This window comes from Perognathus longimembris, chromosome 9 (assembly GCF_023159225.1).
Source record: "Perognathus longimembris pacificus isolate PPM17 chromosome 9, ASM2315922v1, whole genome shotgun sequence".
In the NCBI taxonomy this organism is placed as follows: Eukaryota; Metazoa; Chordata; class Mammalia; order Rodentia; family Heteromyidae; genus Perognathus; species Perognathus longimembris.
The window spans coordinates 48,264,069-48,285,043 of NC_063169.1; the positions used below are offsets into that span (position 1 = coordinate 48,264,069).

The 20,975-nt window shown below is 35.8% G+C and overlaps 1 protein-coding gene across 1 annotated transcript in view; it reads left to right on the forward strand.

Moving 5' to 3' along the window:
* Lama2 (laminin subunit alpha 2) overlaps window positions 1-20,975 on the forward strand; it is a 547,138-nt gene that overhangs the window by 151,259 nt on the left and 374,904 nt on the right. The window contains exon 4 of the mRNA XM_048354062.1: window positions 16,162-16,404. Coding sequence (XP_048210019.1) covers window positions 16,162-16,404 — 243 coding nt within the window. The remainder of the gene's footprint in view (window positions 1-16,161; window positions 16,405-20,975) is intronic.

The window sequence follows — 20,975 nt, forward strand, 5'->3', positions numbered from 1 at the left end:
ATGAAAAATCTGGTTGCCTCCAGGATTGGTCACCTGCTCATCCGCCCTTACGGACAGCTTGTGCCTCCCCTTACAGTCCCTAGATAGGTGCACTTACACCCCTCCCCTTCCTGCCAATCTTTGATCTGATTGGCTCTTGTGCCTTATATATTACACTGCTCCCCTCAATAAATGAGATCTTGCAGCTCACTTGACTCCCAGACGCATCTGATTGTCCTCCTGTGAGGGAGGGCTGGGTGCAGGCGGTCTGTGGGCCCTTTCCTTTCTTGGCTCCTCTGGTCAAGGCATGCCTTCCCCCATCTCTTCTGCAGGTCAGGGGAGGGGAGGGGGCGGGCTAAGAACCCTGACAAAGCACATGTAGGAGTTTGTGATAATTCTATTCCACATTTTCATTTCCTTTTCTAGCATCTACATGGACACTGGTAAATGGTATAAAATAGGTGCCTAATAATTGGTACTGAATACTTGGACTTCTTCCAAATCATTCCATCTTGCTACTTCCTTTGTGTTCCCCAAGTTACCATGGTACTTTTACAATCTCCCTTTTCCTATTTGATATGATTTTCTCTGTGTTCCAGAATAAATTGCTAATTATCCCGCAGATGTAACTGATATAATTTATACATTTATTATTATTATTATTTGGTGATGAGGATACAACCCAGGACCTTCTCCTAACTAGCAGGGAGCTAACATATCACTGAGTAATATCCCCAGAACTTTCCTTCCTTCCTCCCTCCCTCCCTCCTTCCCTCCCTTCCTTCCTTCCCTTTCCCCTCCCCCCCTTTCTTTCTTTTGCCAACCCTGGGGCTTGAACTCAGGGCCTGTGTACTGTCCTTGAGGTTTTTTTTGCTCAAGGCTAGCACTCTACCATTTGAGTCACAGTACCACTTCCAGCTATTTTGGGATCACTTTATTGGAGGTAAGAGTCTCATGGACTTTCCTGTCCTGGCTTGCATTGAATAGAGATCCCCAGATCTCAGTCTCCTGAGTAGCTAGGATGACAGGCATGAACTATCAGCACCCGGCTCTACCTAAATATTTTTAAGTACTCCTTTATGTAAGGAAGGATACACTGGGCTACTTTTCTAGTAAGAGCTCAAGTTCAACTTTCCCAAAGGATTTAGATTCAACAAAACACAAACATATTTCAGTACTAATTATATGCTGTGGGAATCCTGTTTGGGGAGTGCAAGCAAAGTAGGTGGTTACCTAATGTGTAAGAAAATAAGATTAATTTACTCCCAATCTTTTTCAAACTTGGCTATATTATCAGTTTCCTTAGGGAAAACAACCTATCGGTATAGTTTACCTGTATACTGATTATACTAAGCCTTGCTTTCATTCTCCTGATATTCACTAAAACTTCAAATCCCAAATTTATGGGTGGACTTTATGCCTGTATAAATGAATATTTCACAAAGTATATTTTTCTTTATCACTAGAATAACTGTGTATTACTGTTTTTTGTTTGTTTGTTTGCCAGTCCTGGGCCTTGGACTCAGGGCCTGAGCACTGCCCCTGGCTTCTTTTTGCTCAAGGCTAGCACTCTACCTCTTGAGCCACAGCACCACTTCTGGCCTTTTCTATATATGTGGTGCTGAGGAATCGAACCTAGGGCTTCATGTATATGAGGCAAGCCCTCTTGCCACTAGGCCATGTCCCAGCCCTTACTGTTTTTAATATGGATTAAAATTAATACTTAAAATTTTTATTCCTGAAACATTTAATTTTTCTCTATACCTTCTTATTTATCATTTTTCTATATGCATATTGGAAGTTTTACCTGTATTTGAAAGCAATCCCACCAATGTTTACTAGTTTCCCTCATGAACTGTATTTATGATCTGAGACTTCTTAAGAACTTTTGATGGCATTATCATTTGGAATTATTTTCTTTGATTTCTCTTGTAAATACACATAAGCACACAAGCATTTTACTTTGGGAGCATATTTTAAATAAAGTTCATATCATGTTTTAACTGCAAGATATGAACCACTTCCTTTATGTGACCACATAATCTTTGAAGTATAGTTACTTAAAAATTAAATTAGAAACATATGATCTCATAGAACATATGTTGGCTATTAGAACTCATATTGGTGGGTGCTCTAAAATTCAGTGGTTCAACAGAATAGCTAGTGAACTACAGTGAATTCTGACTTCCTGGTGCCTTCTATAATATGACTTTTCTAACTGGATTGTACATTTCTGTCAATAATTTAATAAATTTTGACATGTAGTCTGCTGTTGCATTTAAAATCACTTTTTATATACTCTACTTATTGTAATAATAATAATAAGCAAAACTAACCATAAGCTATATAACTATTGGCTATATAAGTTATCAGTATAGAGAGAAGACCTAGATTGAATTTATCTCAGTTAAGAAACATTTATCCTCTTTCTTCTTGTTCTCCTTCTCACTTAATGAAAAGTTCCAAGACAATATATATATATATATATATACATATATATATATATGAATACATGGTTCTTTCTTTCAATTTTGAGATTGTATAAAAGGTAAAATAAGAACAATAATAACTTACATCCTATCTATCAGCCAGAAAGTAGATAAAAATGTTATTGATTATGATAATGATTAGTCATCGTTAAAATTGGCCAGCTACTGAGGTGGCCAGCATTTCATGTGAATTCTGTTTTGTAACCATCACCACTGTGTAAAGAAAGCATATTATTAAATCCACTTTCCAAACTGAGAATAAAATGAAAAATGCAAAGTTTAGAAATTGTCTCAAGTGCCAAATCCTATTTAACACTACACAGAATCTGGATTCCATCTCCCAGCTAGCAGCTCCATGTGGATATCTATTGGAGCATCAACAAACCTTACAATTCAGAAGTCTTGAGCTTCCTTCTCAAATCATATGTTTCTCCCAATTATCAGCGCCATTCTTAATCTATCTGTTCGCTGAAATAAATAAAAACAAGGAGACTACTTTTCACTGTGTCCCATACATGCCTCTTACTAAGGTCCTGTAAACTTTAACTACTAATGGATCTCCAGTTTACCATGTGACATCTCTATTCTTACCCCAGTCTAAGCCACCCATCAGCTTGCTTACAGGACTGCTAAAGAGCCACCAGGCACTTCACCTCCATTTCCACTGTCCCTGCCCCTATTCTATGTGCCATGCAGCAGCTAGGGCAAAGGGGAAAAGTACACATTAGTCCTCATGATCCCATTGCTCAAAAAGCCTTTCAGTGTCCTTCCTAACTCCATAGATGGGAACTGATGTCCTTATTCCATTCTGTGAAACCCACTGCCCTAGTTATTGTGTCTCTCCCACATCCTCATCCATGGATCTGCTGCTTCTATTTTATTCTGATCAAATTAATGTTTGTAGGATGAGACAAGAGTCTTTCTTCATCAGATGTGTTCTCTTTCTTAAGTGGCATTCCTCCAAACATCCACATGTCTTTATCCTTCATGTTTGTGCTTAACTATCACCTTTTCTAAGAAAATCCTCCCCTAATCACCTCTACCTATCATTTCTATTCCATTATTTTACTATTAATTTTTTAATTGAAATGGTATCCTGACACATGTTTAACTTATAAACAAAGTGAAGTAAAAGCCCTGATAATAGCCAAGCCAGTATTCAGGGGGCAAATACTCCCAACAGGACTGATCTCAGGTTACAAGTGTGACGTCATCAGACATTGAGAAGAAATACACAAGTGACTTTTGAAAGCCATTGTAAGCTGACTGCCACAAAACTGATTATACTTGTTTTCTAGAATATCCTTATACTTATTTTCTAGAGTATCCAGTGAGAAAATAATGTTAAATATACTACTGTGTTTTAACACCAAGATTAAAGGCTAGCATGTTGAATAATGTGTTGCTTAATAATACATGTAAAATAATTAGACTAGTAAACAATGTTAAATACCACTGCAGAGGTCTTTAAAATATATGAAGATGCAGGATATTAGACTCTATGATAGGACACTTGGGAAACAAAGGTGAGAGCAATACCAACAAAGAGCATTTCAGCTCATATACAACTGTTCTTCTCAGGCGTCTTAATTGAGAAGTCACCCCAATCTTCATGTAACTGTTGTCTTTTAAATCTCCTACAAAGATTGCCAAGCAAGCAGACAGTTAAATACATTCTGTTCACATTTAAATAATTTCATTTCTGTTTAGGCTGCAGGAATTAATCTGAAGTTGGTCCAGCATATTGTTTCATTTAAGCTTTTGATGCATTTCTAAAATGATTATGTCAAGAATACCCTGCAATTTAAATCATGACCTCTGTGGCTTGAATTCTTATTTTAAAATTTCTGACCTGAACACTAAAATGATTAGCTCAAGAATTTTAATGATCCACACTGTTGTTCTTAGTTTTACCAGTGAAAGACAAATACTGCCCAGATAACAATGGAGGTTTGTCTCTATTCACTACCTGCTATTTATGATCATGCTGCAAACCATTCTGAAACTTATTGCAAATATGCAGCGTGGACTTGGGAAACAGAATCATTGTCCTCCATAGTACTTCCAAGGTTTTGCTAATCATTGATGCTAATTCACAATTGTCTACTGTAAGCCTATGTTTGTCTTGGTCCATGTGATAAAACACATTGTTCAACTTTTTTGGTGTCTCCATTTATCCTTTCACATATATTTATGGTAGAGTTATATACTCTACTCATCTTTCTACCCATCCTTTCTTTGCTGTGCAGATAGACTCATTTTCTAGCATGAGGTTTTCAGTACTGATGTTCTTGTGGCTTTCCCATGAATATGACAGAGTGCCAGTTACTCGCTCTACTCAGGAAGACACATGGACAGTGTCTTGGACCTAAGTTTCACAAATGAAAGAAAGCTTGGTTCTATATGAGTGAAATAATATTTCTGTTTCTTAGAGATATGTTGTTCTTTAAGGTTTGATTCTAGTCCTTTTGATTAAACATTTTATTGCATATTGCTTTTTAAAAATATTTAATTTTATTGTCAAGGTGATGTTAAGAGAGGTTATAGTTACATTTGTAAGGTAGTGAATCACATTTCTTGTCAAACATATTTACCCTCTCCCTCATTTTGATCCTACATTCTCAACCCTCCCCTCCCCTCCAAGTTGTAAGATTCATTTCCAACATATTGTCTTGTGAGTTTTGGTGTTGCATTTGTTCACCCTTTGTCCTTTGTCTCACTATTTTCTTGTTCCCCTTCCCTTCCTTAATTCAAATCAACATACATACAATAGCCAAGGTACCAAAATCAAATACAATGGCTTGCTTTCTGAATAAGAATTCAGTAGTTGCTTTTTGTCCTATTTTCAAAAGAAATGTGTAGGATTTTTCTACAGGAGGCTTACATGCAGACATCCAGAATGTTAGATGTGATTTAGTGTTCATAGTTAGATACTAGGACTACAGAAAGTGCTCAAAATTATTGGTATATTTGGGGGCAGCTATAACTGTGACTTTTAACATTTATAACTTGTCAGATTGAAAAGCTTTCAAAGTCATCATATCACTTTGAAAGCTTTTCTTTTTCTCTCTTCAGTATGAATTCCTGTGTGATTAAACCAAACTCAGTCGAAATTTGAACACTCAAATTAATTTTTAAAAGCTCCAGTGCAATAAATTAGACCTACATAGAGAACTTTCATAAATCTTGCCTGTATCTAAGGCCTTGTTTCCTCTCCTGACATCTTTCACAGTTGGTACTCAACTTCTTGAGCCATGCCTTAAGTTTGATATTTTGCTGGTTCACTGGAAATGAAGTCTTGCAAACTTTTCATCCTGGGCTGATTTCAAACCACAATTTTTCACATCTCATCTTCTTGATTAAGTTATAGGATTGCAGATATGAGTCACGAGTGCCAAGCTCATAAATTACTTTTAATTACATGAAGTGATATTACAATTTGGAGATGTTGTTAATATTTTTCTTGTCTCAGAAAAGAACTAAGAGAAATCTAGACAGAATGGAGAATAAAGGATTTACAGAGTGATTCTTAAGTAAACTTTAACATGCCCCCTTAAAGTGGTAGATTTTTCAAAAGATCTTTGTTAATTTTCTTATTCTTCTTAGAAAATGGCCATTTTCCAAATGGACATTAGTTGGAAGTGTTGACATATGTTGGTCATCCCAGCACTTAGAAGGCTGTGGTAGGAGTTTTTCAAGTTCAAGGCCTGAAATGTTGCCTGTCAGGGGAGGGGAGAAAGAAAGGAATAAAATAATAAAGGAATTTCTGTATATTTTATGAAGTCATATGAGTGTCATCTCAGGTAGAATGACATCAGATTCTTCTGCTTTATCATTTCATCTTTCCATCTCCAGCGTTTCATATTTCATTGGTCAATGAGATCATTGCTTTCAAGTTTGTAAAAGACCAATAAGAAAAATAATGTTAGAATTGTTTTTTGTTTGCTTTTTGCAAATTCACTTTCTTCACTCCTAGTCTGTAGATTGAGCACAATTTCTTGGCTTGTGACTACATGCTTCCTTCAACTTCAAAGCCCGCAACAAGTGAGTTTTCACATTGCCTCACAGTTACTTTTTTTCTTTTTGTCTCTCTTTCATGGACTTCGTAAACATTGGGCTCACTTTGATAATACAGGACTATGTTCTCATCTCAAGATTTTTACCAACCCACATCCATACAGTTTCTTTGTCATACAAGGTAACATATTCATATGTTCCAAAAGATAAAATATGGAAGAGTTGGAGGCGCCATTGTCCACCCACTCTAGCTTCATTATGCTTGGCTTACCATCAACTACTTCCTAACTCACCAAGTTCTCGTTGATATAAACAAAATTATCTATGCTAAACGTCTGGCTCAAAGAACACACTCAATTATCTCAAGGAAAAGACTAGAAAATAGCAATTTGGGATATATTTTTTTTCTGTGGGAAAATTAGACTAAATAGAACCACTAGAGAAGTACATATCCAAGGCTTATAGAAACCTTCAGTATGGTCTTCTGAAAACCCTGACTTTATTCTTCACTCTTCCTTTATCTATGTTGCACTTTAAGCAAAGAGCTATATTAGAAACTATTTTTTTTAACTTTTTAAATCCCCAGATTTGAAATAAAGATCACTTTCATAAACCAAAAGAAGGGGAAGAGAATGTCTTAATCAAATGCTATAGATACTACAGAGAAGAATTTCAACTAGGTCACTGCTAACTCTCTGATAGTTATAATAGGGTGGTAGGTGACCCATGAGCTGCAAATATTTAGTATGGTAAGCATGGTAAATTAATAAAGAGTGGGAACCGGTGATTCTTAAGATATTCCTTAGGAAAGGAAAGAAAGTAGAGCAATATGTAAGCATGAAAATAGTTGCTGAGATTTCATTGGTAATAGCTAAAATTGGATAAGTGTTAAGTGTCTGTGATCTGTTGAAAGCATTTATGAACCAAGATCAGAAAGCTCCGTTTTGTCTTTGATTTGTTATTCTACACCATTAACATTACACTTCTAACTCTTCTCATCACTACAAATCTTTGCCATTATTCCCCAATTCCTTTGAACTAGAATGATTCATTCATGTCTGTAGTGTCATAAATTGAAAAACGAATAAGTTCGTCCTCCTCTGGCAACTATAAAAGCACAAAAACAAAGGCAATGCCAGGTATTTCTCCAGGGTGAATAATTTTTAGCAGGCAAGTTTCAAACTGTCCTATTTTGATCCTCTATGATTCACACCAATATTGTGCTCTGTGATGGTTTCATTGAAACGACAGTCATGTTCTATGGGGGACTCAGCTTACCTGCTCTTTTACCAGTAGCTCCAGTAAAAGCCATGCTGAGCAGATGACTTATTTTCAGTAAGCAGGTCATTCTTTTGAAGCTGCAGATTGTTTCTAAAGAGGGAGAAATGTATGAGGGGAGAACAGAAGTCAAGGGCAGTGCAAAAGACAAGGAAAGTGCTTGCCTGGGTTTCCCCTGCAGCTAACATTGTTAAAAATGGCAGCAACTTAATGAAGAAGAGATTAATAAATGCATTAATAACCCAGGGGAGGACTTTATTTCTATTTGAATTCCATTCACTTGTGTTGCTACCTTTTTTTTTTTAAGACTGGACTAAAATTTTGAGACCTTTTGGGCTAACAATGCCCTTTAGTGTTGATAATTAATAATTAAAACACATTTTTGATCTCAGTATACAGTAGAAACACAGTAAGATGTGGAGTTAACCATTTATCAAGATAATTGAGAAAATGCATTAAGGGTTTGCACTTTAAGAGCAAGTACTAAATTACTGCTAGTGGTACCACTGTTATGTGGGAAAGAACTATTTGTTTATTAAAGTGAAATGTTTCCCAGTGCTTGTGGCTCATGCCTATATTCCTAGCTTCTCAGAATGCTACTACCTGAGGATCATGGTTCAAAGCTAGCCTGGGGAGAATGAATCTGAGAGAGTTTTATCTTCAGCTAATCAACCAAAAAGCCACAAGGGAAGGTACAGCTCAACTGTCAGAGCTATAGTCTTGAGCAAAAAAAAAAAAAAAAAAGAAAAAAAAGAAAAGAAAAACAAAAGCTCAGCAAGAGCACAAGTCTGTGAGTTCAAGTTATAATATTAGCACACATACATAAACACACACAAGTGATGTATATTATATTTTTATTTTAGTCATAAAAATTTTCAAATACTCACAAACATAAAGAAATACCCTGGCCCCAGATGTGTTAAATACCAGACTACCTGTTAGAATCAACACATGGGCTCCTGGGTCATTTGGAAGCAAACTTAATGTGTATCATTTTCTCTGTGTGTAGATTATTGTGTATCTCTAAAGGAAAAGACTCTGGTAAATAAAACCATTGTCACACCTAAAATTACTACTAATACTTCATTAATATTAACAATTATGCATAAAGTATACAGATACTTCACACTTGCTGTTAATTTACTTCTATTTTTCTTTTATTTTGGTTTAGATTTTTGTCGGCTGTGGGGTTTGAACTCTGGTCTTGGGCAATGTCTCTGAGCTTCATTTTGCTCAGAGTTAGCGCTGTACCATTTGATCCACAGTGCCATTTCCAGCATCTTTTTGAATAGTTTATTGGAGATGAGTCTCATGGATTTTCCTGCCTGGGCTGGTTTTGATCTTAGATCCTCAGATCTCAGCCTCCTGAGTAGACAAGATTACAGGCATGAGCCACTGGTGTCTGTCTTGCTAATTTCATTTTAAAGGTTTGATTGAATCAAGATACAAAAGAAGACCCCCCCCCAAAAAAAAATAGTTGTAGAAGGACATCGAATAAGTCTCTACTAATCAACAGACCTCATTGGTTTTTACTTCCTTACAATTTATGTTTTTTAATAAACTTTCTTGTTCATCCAAAGAAGTTGTTACATTCTGTATGTACTAATTGCACTCCTAGATTACTATTTGCATGTTGCTGTCCTGCTGCATTGTCTAAAAAATGGTTTCATTTGGACTTGCTCTGATTTATTTTTATTAATGGCATAGTCTGGGTGGCATTTTCTAGGTGGTGCCTTGTGCTTACAATACCTTGTGGAAATGTGTGGATGTCACTTCTTGAAGTGCGTTTGTAGCCACTGATGAGCATTAGTGGCTTCTAACCCATTAGTTCAGTACACACCCTTTTCATGGTAGAAGGAAGCACTCTGGGAGTGCAACATGTACTCTATGGCTTTTTCACTTAACTGTGTGTCCCTGTTCATTGCAGTTCAACCTGAGGATTCTCTTGATCACTTTTGCTTATTAATACTTGCAAATTAAATTTGTAATCAACTTGTACAGCTCTCAGGAAACAAGCCCAATATTTTTTGTGAAAAATATTGACTTGCATTATGTTTGCATATTATTTTAGAGGTGAACAGAAACATTTTTTCAGAGCTACAAATTGAGATTTTTTTTTGAAGAGTTGAAGTGCAAAAGTCCTTCATTTACACTCCCTTGAAGAATCAGGCATTGATTTAAAACCATTAGGAATTTCAACAAGTAATTGCCAATTTTTCAAGGATTATCATTAATTATCCCATTAGAATGATGAGATAATATTAAATACATATGAATTTCATATGAGCATAAAAATCTATTTTAATTGGGGGGAGAGTATTTCATTTTCTTTTGAGACCTGGGAGCCACTTACCTGCAGGTAAAGTAGCACAGTTGCTTGGAGATAAGAGTCTCACTGGCTTTCCTGCCTGGGCTGACTGGGACCCTTGATCCTCAGATCTCAGCCTCCTGAGTAGCTAGGATTTGATTACAGGTGTGAGCCACCAGCAACTGGGTCTTCAGAGACTTTTTAAAGTAATGGTGAATCATGAATGTTTTAAAATTGCTTGAAAATGTGGCTGGAGAAAAAGAGCCTGGGTATTCTGGCTTAAGTGAAGTGAAGCTGTCATACCATGTCAGTGAACTTTATCTTTCTAGGCCTAGCTAGGCCTCTGTCAGGCTTACTTCTATAAAATTGGGGTTTTTCACCAAAACAGTAGCCACTCTGAGGTCTTAGGCTTATGGTCTCAGTTCTCCATCATCAGCCACCTGTACAACCCTTCAAGAGATCTGACAAATTCTTCTCATATTTTTCTCTTTACTGTTCTTGATTTTTACTATATTTCTTTATTTTCATTTTAGTGGCCACAGCTGGAACAGTTGACCATCACATCAACTGTATCCATCAACTCACAGTTTCCAGTGGAAACTTGAAAACTTGACAATGCATGCTATCTATGATCCCTTCCTGATTCTGATTTTTATGTTGATAAATGAGATAATCTGCCTGACATACTATTAGAAGAATAAAGTTGAGCTTTCAAAATATACTGGGATACGTATATTGGAGATACAGACATTGCACATGGAAATATTAACACCCATAACATGGAATGCAGCACAAAAAAACACAATTTAGTGATTCTATTCTGTGAACAATTGTTTTTATTGTTGTGATTGGAAGTTCATAGATAAAAATGTGTGGTAGAAGGAGGAAGAGCTAAACATTGGACATAAGTTTGGTGCCACACTCTGTTCTTTTGAGAGATTAGGAAAGAAGATTTGCAAGAGAACAAATCCGATCAGGTGTTAACTCCCTTAGACAGCAGCCTTAAGGTTTTTCTTTATGATTTTTATAAGGAGAAGCCAGGAGGAAAGAGTTTACATTTATCTTGTTCCTTTAACAATGCATCAGTGACACATGAAAGTCTCTGAAATATATAATACACCAGATTTTGTAGCAATTTTCCATTTGTGTAATGCTTTAAAAGACAAAGGGACTAGGATAAAGGAGTTACTAATACTCTTAGTAGAGGATTGAAAAATAATAATCCATACCTAGCAACTTATGTGCTAGAAATTGGCTTGAATATCACACTTAATCACATGGGTTATAAGTGAGTTAGGTTGCTTAGGCCCAGACAAGAACTGAGAATTTTCACAGGTCTAACATTTCCTGTTTTAGGCAATGAAGATTCCTTGTGCACCATTGCTAGATAAATACTAATTTATCTTAGTGATATACAAAATAGGATCACAAAGCATCTTAATAATATGATGGTCATTATATGTTGTAAGTTGAAACTGAAAGGGTTCATCAGTCTCCAATTCCTTTTGGTCACTTCACTTGAAAGTGAGTTTTTTTTCTTTTTTTCTTTTCTTTTTTTTTTTTTCTTTTTTTTTTTTTTTTTTTTTTGCCAGTCCTGGGCCTTGGACTCAGGGCCTGAGCACTGTCCCTGGCTTCTTCCCGCTCAAGGCTAGCACTCTGCCACTTGAGCCACAGCGCCGCGTCTGGCCGTTTTCTGTATATGTGGTGCTGGGGAATCGAACCTAGGGCCTCGTGTATCCGAGGCAGGCACTCTTGCCACTAGGCTATATCCCCAGCCCTGAAAGTGAGTTTTTAATAATCTACCTATTATTGAAGTAATACTTAATTCTGTATCCAATGGTGTAATTACATGATAATTTTTTGGTAACATTCAGATGAATATCAAATATAAGAAGACATAAAGTTCACATAGTTACAGTAAAGTTTCAGATGTTTGGTATCATTTTTAAGAGCTTAAATTTCTTTTTCAGTCACCCTGTTTGTCAAAAGTGCCCACCGACAGGAAAACATTTGCATATCACGTTGATATGTTCATCCATTTAGACTAACAGGCTTAGTACTTCTTATAATGGAATGTTTACTTTTCTTGTTCTTACTATAATAGAATGAAACATTATTCATCAGGAAATGAGGTATTAACACCACAGATTTTGAAGAGCCTTTATACTAAGTACACAAGAGACAGTTAATAAAAAAAAAAAACAGTATCGATAACATTAAATGGCCCTATTCTATTAGGGCCATTGAAACTTCGGAGCACTTAAAAAATGATTGCTAAAATTTTTACAATAATTCTCTGAAGCCTTCAAAGAATACATCTATTCATTGTGGTTTTCAATCATGCTACTTAGAGCACTTTTAAAAAGTTTATTCATAATCCTACATGCCAACAAATTTAATTAATTTTTGCATGGGATGTGAAAGAATCCACATGAAAGAAATGAAAAAGACTCCTTTACTCCTTTCAATGAAATAAGAGTCCTTTAATACTTTCGAAGACAGAAACTGCTTTACTGTGTTATTTAGTGCTAGCTGTTAAATTGATTTATAGACAGAATTTGTAGAGTTGCATGTTGAAGATTTTTTCAGGGATTATTTTTCATTTTATTATAGATCCAACTCAGAAGACCCTGAATCATAAATCCCCTGTGTAGCTCGAAGTGGTGTTGGCCTCTTTCTATATTTGCTTGATAAGATGGTTTCTAAACAGTTCTTTATCTATAATGTCAGTGTAGCCTTGTTTTCTTACTGAGTACCAGTGATCTCTAATAGACTTCCTTGCCTCTCCTTTTTTTTTTTTATTTAAAAGAACTTCATTTTTTTGAAGGAAAAATTGGGAAATCAAAATATTTATAATTTTCTCTTGCAAAGAATGTCCACCATTTTGTATCTTTTATTTTGCTAGAGATTTTTTCTTATTTTTTTTCATTATCTTTGAGTAGTTCACAAAGAGGCTTCAAAGCAACATGTCGGTGCGGGAGTCCAATGCATTTTGATCATGATCATCTCCTACATCATTATCCCTTATGTCTCTCATCCCTTCAATAATTATCTGTTTTGCAATTTTACATTGGAAAAGGAATGCTTGGAAACAGATGATTAAAGATAATTTTGGCTCTTAAGGCCATAATAAGAGGGATAGTAAAGAAATGTCCCATTTATTTTATACAAGTTACTAAGTGTGCTCACGATGACTGGGATTCAAGTTTCAAGTAAAATGAGTAGTGTTAAAACTTAGAGCAATAATACAGGAAGATGTTACAGTGAGTTTGATGATTCAAGTAAATTTAATAAGTAGAATGCATATAATGTTTCAAAAGAATTATAGGAACACATGTTTGAATATGTAAAACCTATAGTCTCTGCTCTGTACGTGTTCTAAATTTAATTATTCACTTTTTTATTTTTTAAGACATTACCAGTAATACTTTAGGATTACCAATAGGACCATACTATTTTTGTAATTTTATATACAGACATCTCTGTCTATGTCTTCTATAACATTAATCTTCAGTAATCTTCAGTGAATTGCCTTCAAAGGAGATCTTGTCTATAGTAGTCGCATACAAATTGTTTGAAAGAAATAATTCTGTATGAAAAACATCTAAAAAAAGTTCAAAATAGAAAATACTTTAGATAGTATTATCTCTTCCTTCCTTCCTTCCTTCCTTCCTTCCTTCCTTCCTTCCTTCCTTCCTTCCTTCCTTCCTTCCTTCCTTCCTTCTTTCCTTCCTTCCTTTTCCTTCTTTCCCTCCCTTCCTCCCTCTCTTTATTACTCTTCTTCTTCCTTGCTTCCTTCCTTCCTTCTTTCCACCCTTCCTCCCTCCCTCCTTCCTCCCTCCCTCCCTCCCTCCCTCCCTTTCTCCCTTCCTCCCACTCTCCTTTATTTCCTCCTTTCCTCCCTCCTTTCCTTCCTCCCCTCTTTCCTTCCCTCCTTTCCGGGGTCTCTCCTGCCTTCCTCTCCTTGTACATGCATTTGAACTCAAATCCTCATGCTGATATTCAAGTATTTTACCATTTAAGACACACCTCCAGCTCTAAATTTATCTCCATTTTGAAAACAATCTTAGGGATGTGGATTTGGCTCAATGGTTGTACATTTACTTAGGACATACAAAGTGCTGACGTCACCCCCAGCGTAGGAAAAATAATTACAATTAAGTACTGTGCCATTTCATTTAAAACAAACAATTACACAAGAATATTGAGGTGAAATAAAGCCATCCTCCTCATCTCTTTTATTCTTCTTTATAAAACCCCAAAGGCTACATGCTTGAAATGTCCATGTATGTTCTTGCCCCAAATTCCTAAGCATTTCCAAGTACTTACATGAAATAATATGTAGGCCTACCTTCAACGTGTATTTGTAAATATGATTTATTGTTTCCCTCTGCAATGGCATTTAGTCAAACAGAATTGTAAATTTCATACTTAGCAGAATAGACATTCTGATTGTTGCTTGCTCTGCTGGGATTAATTACGTGATCTCAGGAAAGAGGAGACATTTGGGAAGCTGAGCAGCATTTTAGCAACAGAAACATTTCTGTATTTCAGCCGTCAGCAGTCTTTCCACTATGGTGCCTAGAAAGTATATGTCTGTCCTCTCCGTCTCTCTTGAGAGCCTGTGTACACTGTGTACACCATTCTGGTAAGGATCTCAAAGGACTAGTGACAGAGCCTGCTGTGTTGCAGCTTCCATACCAACTTCTTATGTTTGCAAATTTAGGCCCTTAGAGTACATCAAAATTACCATATGTGCATTCAGGAAGATCTTTGTCAAGACCAAGAAACATATAAAATTTATTTCTAGAACATTTCTTCTATGGCACAGCCAGTCCTTCAAATTATACTATTATAGTCTATAGTCTATATTATAGACTATCTTTCTAGTTGTGCTCCAATAATGACCCCAGAGCTAGTACTGTGAAGTTCTCTGTGTTACAGAGCACTGACCAATCCATATCATGCTGCACTGCTTATTATCATTGTGCTTTTCATGTCTTATTACCATATGTCTTGGCTTCCCCTTTTGTACACAGTGTGCACCCATCCAGTAATGATCTCAAAGGGCCAGCCTCAGAGCAGTCATGTTGCCCTTTTGATATCAACTTTTCAAGTTTGCAACTTAGTTTGTACCTAAATTCCCACCCAGGTGGGACATAAATGCCATTTCACAATGCTTATATGCGTTTCCTTTGCATTTGTGCACTGTATTGGTAAATCACACATGCATTATCACAAAAGCTCTGAAATGTGTTTTTGTTTTTAATTTTCAAATTCTATATATATTGGAAAATACAGGACTCTCATGACATCTCAATTATAGCTGTTGAAGTATGGTAGTAATGGTTCTTTATTTCACTACTTTTTCCATGTTCATTTCTTTCAAGGAGAAGGTACACAAACTCCTCCCTTAATATACTTCTGTTTCAATGAGTCATCTGGAATTTCATCTACACCTTTTATATCTGTGAATATGGAGGGATTGTCAATTATGACCTACTTCCCAGGTTCTAGATACACACATTATTTCAATCAATCCAAATATTCTATACTTATTCTTGACCATAGTTCACAGGAAAGAAAGGTAAGACTTAGGAAGTAATCTTGCTAGGTTCCCATAAATGTTGGTTCTGCAGTTTGAATGTAGGACTAGGAGCCAACACCTTCTGTTGTTTTAGCTTTAGAACACTAGATCCGTCTCTGTGGTACTTTTTGAGAATTAAATGATATAAATAATACTATCAAGTATTACAATTGCTATCACACAGTTTATTATCTTTAATGGGCAAGGTGACTAAAATGGTGTCTAATGGATTCTTACAGTGGTAATGGTTGTAACAGAACCTTGAAAATCAGGTGAAATGATGTCAAGGAGTTGTGTAAAAACTAATGTTGAATCTTTTCAAATCAGAATGGTCAGAATGGAATTAACTATGAATATGCAGTAGGCAAATCATTTCAGAGACTATAAGAGAATAATAGAGTCAAATCTAGAATAATCTCAGGCAGCAATTAACTTTATATTTGACCTAAAATAAATTTTTAAAAAGCACTTCAGAATTCAAACCATGCTCTTGCTCCTCCCAGGTATTTCAGATTGCATATGTGATTGTAAAAGCAGCCAACTCCCCTCGGCCTGGAAACTGGATTTTGGAACGCTCACTGGATGACGTGGAGTACAAGCCTTGGCAGTATCATGCTGTGACTGACACAGAGTGTCTGACACTCTACAACATTTATCCCCGCACTGGACCCCCGTCCTATGCCCAAGACGATGAGGTCATCTGTACTTCATTTTATTCCAAGATACACCCTTTAGAAAATGGAGAGGTAAGATGAAAAGCTCACCATTGAATTACACTTAATACAGCAAATCACCCTGTCAGAAAGACTTGGATATATCAGTAATTAATGTCAGAGATATTTTTAATGGAATCTAGCAGAAGTACATTTCAATGAATTATTAAATAAAAGAAGGGGAAAAAAACCAAAGTGGTTAGAATGCTAACTACCTTCATGTGTCTCTTATCTCCAATAAAGATCAGAAAAGAGGAAATGCACTGAAGTCGGAAAGTCAGTGATTAATTTTATATATACAGAGAGAGGACTTTTCTGACAATGACAATTGCTAATGATAAGAAAAGGATTGAAGATCTTATAGAAAACCTTATAACTATGTATACTCAGTCTGAAGATAGAGACAGAGAGGGGAATTTGTAAAGAGATATAATCCATACACAAAGTTCGAGTTAAAAGGAAGAGAAATGCTGTCATTGCCGTATGTCTCCCCTGTCACCAAGAGGGCTTCAGTGGGGTGTCTTCCCTTTGGTCCCACCTCTCTTAATGGAAATGTGCAAAGACTCCTAAGTTCTATGTACAAGCACTTCTATACAGACTGGGCTCTGTGTTTAACAGGGCTTAGTAATCCTCTAGTGGATTGTAGATTTACATGTACATTTAGTCAAATCATGGATTTCTTGTAATTCCTTTTGTGCTTTTGATTTAGTTACTTAAGTTAACAATAATTATCCTACATAATAATAAATATGATTAAATGAGTCACTATATTTAAACATTAAAACAATGCTGACATGTATAGTAAGTACTCTATAAGCATGAATTTTTTGATGTTGTTATAATAATGATGTAACAGTAAGTACTAATATTTGTTAGTCAACTCTCGAATATCCAAACCTTGACATTCTTCCTCTTGAACTCCCTAATAGCTTTTTATATCCATTTCTGACCCATCTCTTTAATGTAGGTGGCTTACCACCTTTTATTCTTCTAACTTAACCACAAATCCACCATAATTTAAAAAGATCATAGGTTATAAGTGCATCCACCCTGCCAACATGGCTGTGACTAGCCGACATTACACCTGCTCTGACTACTTACATTAGCCTACCATTGGACAAAATTGTCTGACAGTCTATTTCATAATGAAGTGCTGAATAGCATATGTAATTTATTAAATACTGTACTGAAATTGAAAAGCTGAGTTATATGGCAACAGGGAACAGATGAATGTTTTATGAACATGAAGGGACATGAAAACTCAACATATAGTTGTCCAAATTACAAAAAAAATCCCACTGGCAACCCAGTCTACTAAAGCACATTGATTGTTTCCCCTTGTGATCATGTGGGTTCCAGCTAACTGCCACTGCCTAGTATAGTGAGAGGGGACCACACACTCATCACAAGCTTGGGAAAAGACCTAAATTCAAAGTACACTTTTACTGAGGGTATATTCCTGTTCTCATTCCTAAGATCAAATGTTCATAAGCTGTACCCATCATAAGTTGGGGACTTTCTCTATGAATGTTTAATATTCTTACCACCTGGTTCTGTGCCATCTTGTATACTTAAATTCACATTCTATCAGGCTCACCCAAGCCAATCTAGGGATGCTTCTACACACATTGGGAGGAAAGTTAAGTTTCTGACATACATCTATCAGACTCCATTTGGCAATGTTATTCCATGAATGAACACACTAGTGTCTCACTCTATTTCAAATTCCATGTTCAACAATACCATTCTGGGGGAAAACACATTCCAAGTGGAGCTCTCAGCAGAGATCTCAATCTGCAAAATGAAGAGGAATCAAACACAGGGAGCCAAACAGTTGTTAGACCTGCTTTGTGCCCAGAGGCAGCCAATTCCTGGGCAGTTCAGCCTAGGAATATAGAAGCAGAGAGTGCAGAAAGAATATCTAGATGTGAGATTTATTAGTTTTTCTCCTGGATGCAGTATCTACTCAGGATGAATAACTCCCTAGTATTTTAAAGCTATACTTTATCATTTAAGGGGATCCAATTCAGAAATTGGTTGAGGAATATAAAATGTATTTTAATAAATATTTGAGTTATATATAAATCCCCTTATCATAATATCCTTCGTATAACAGTAGTAGGAATGTGTGGTATTTAGCTGATAACATGGAATAATCAGGCATGTTTACTTACTTGTCTGTATCTTGAACAGCTAGATTGTTTTTGCTTTAAAACAGCATTTCCTAAAAGCCACCCACAAACGGTGACTACCAAACAACTAATTCAATTTTCTCTGACATGTTTTCTTAAGTTGATCTGTCTCTTGCATAGGAATGGAATTAAAGTAAGGAACAGAAAGTAATTCAAAATATTTGAAGCAGAATGATAGGGCATATGAATAACAATTAAACTTGAACTTCTGAATTGTCTGCTCCTTTTATAGTTTGTTTTTTGGAATATATTACATGTTAGAAAAAGCAGACTCAGATCAGGCCAGGACTATTTTCTAAGATTCCCACCCATCTTGTAACACAGCTGGAATCCAAGCCTCTTAATACCCTGGTAAATACTTCCAGAAAAGGCATAAATTGGTAGAGAAAAGTTGGTAACTGTTAAACTCAAAAATGGTTTAGAAGAGCTGTGTGGTTTGGGGGGAACAATATATCACTTGGGAAATTCGATTCCAAATTCTGACATTTCAGAACTCCATGGTCTTTCTAAGCTACCACCTTGTACAAAATTAATCTATGTAATCATTACTGAATTCTGCCAACCCAGTTCTGCTCATTCCACATTATTCCATTTTCTTTCTGCAATGAATTTCATCTCATTTGACATATCTGCAGAGTGATGTCTTTCATCAAAGAAAAGTTCAAATAGTTGCTCTCAAATTATTGTTTCTGCTCCATTTTTGCTCTGTAAGTCCAATTGAAAGTGCACACTGTGTTCAATAAACTGCTTTGTTGAATGGCAGATCCTTTAAAAAGAAGTAATTTAGAGCCAGGTGCTGGTGGCTCATGCCTATAATCCTAACTACTCAAGAGGCAGAGATCTGAGGATAGTTATTTGAATCCAGCCTGAGTGGTAAAGTCATGAGACTCCTATCTCAAAGTACCAAAAAGTGAGAAGTGGAAGGTTAAAATGTTAGAGTGCTAGCCATGAGCATAAAGTTCAAGGGCAGCATCAAGATGCTGAGTTCAAGCCTCAGGACCAGCATAAAAAATAGAACTTACTGCACATACAATGTATCTTACACTTTGTATCTTACAGGCTTTTCTGTAATTATATACCTTTGTCTTTCTATTCCTTTATTCTAGATATTTTCTCCTGATATGCTTCTAACTATTGAAAATTCTCTTCACCTATATAAAATGTATTAAAATATTCATATAACTCAAATTTTATTTCTCATACATGTTAGATTCTAGAATTTCTCTTGTTAATTTTCAAATGGAAATATGGACTTTTCATCTTACATTGAAAATTTATTGTATATATTAAAAATTACTTTAGTAATATATTTAAGCTTTCAATATCCTAGTTTTATTTCCTTGAGTATAAAGTAACAATGATTTAAGATCTTCTTTGTTTGATAATCCCAGAATCTATTTAGTTTATTTATAGTGTTGCATTGGTTGATTCTTTTCATGCTATTTTATATCTTTATGTGCCTAATTACTTCATTTAATAGAGGTTTATTGAATGATATGTGTAGAAATGATTGAAGAAATGGCATATAATTTTCATCTTGGGAGAATTTTTGAAACTTTTGCTACCCCATGGCATCTGGAGCCTCTTAAAATAATTCAGGTTCATGGGACACTTAGATGTGAGATCACCACTGCTTTGATTCTAGTTATTCTCATTCTTAGGCTATTGGTCTTTACAGATGCAGCCCACGTGTCTGGGTTTAACAAAGCTCCACTTCTGTAGCCCCTCACTTCCAACTTCTGTCCTCTTCTCATAGCCTTGCTATACAAAGTACTGCCCATTCTTCCTACCCTAACTTTGGACAGGAAAATTTCCAGAGGACCAAAACTGTCCTAAGACACCAATTATCTCTTTACATCAACACCTTTTTCATATTGAATAGGAGTTCTTCATCTACTTGGTACCACTCAGGTAGCTTGAAGGGATGTTTTTCCATATTTTATCCAGTTTTTCTAGTTGTTATCACTGAGAGTGTTGGCTCTAATTATATAACATCTGTCAAAAGAAGCTAAGTCACATGAGCCAAATTAAAAAATCTTGTATTTAGAACCATGTTGAATTTACATAAATATCAGAAATAAACAGAAAATTCTCTTATCCTTCCACCCAGCTACCTCAAAGGATATTTTACACAATGCATTTGAGAAAATTTAGATGTTAACCTTGGTATATTACTATTAAATTATCCTGGAATCAAATCCAGGGTACTACATACCTTCTCAATTGCCTCTGATCAATGAATGACTTTAAGAGATGCTTAAGAACTGTTAAAGAAGGGGGGTATGAGGGACAAGGTAACAAACAGTACAAGGAATGTATCCAATGCCTAACGTATGAAACTGTAACCTCTCTGTAAATCAGTTTGATAATAAAAATTTGAAAGAAAAAAAAGAACTGTTAAAGAGATGTTTT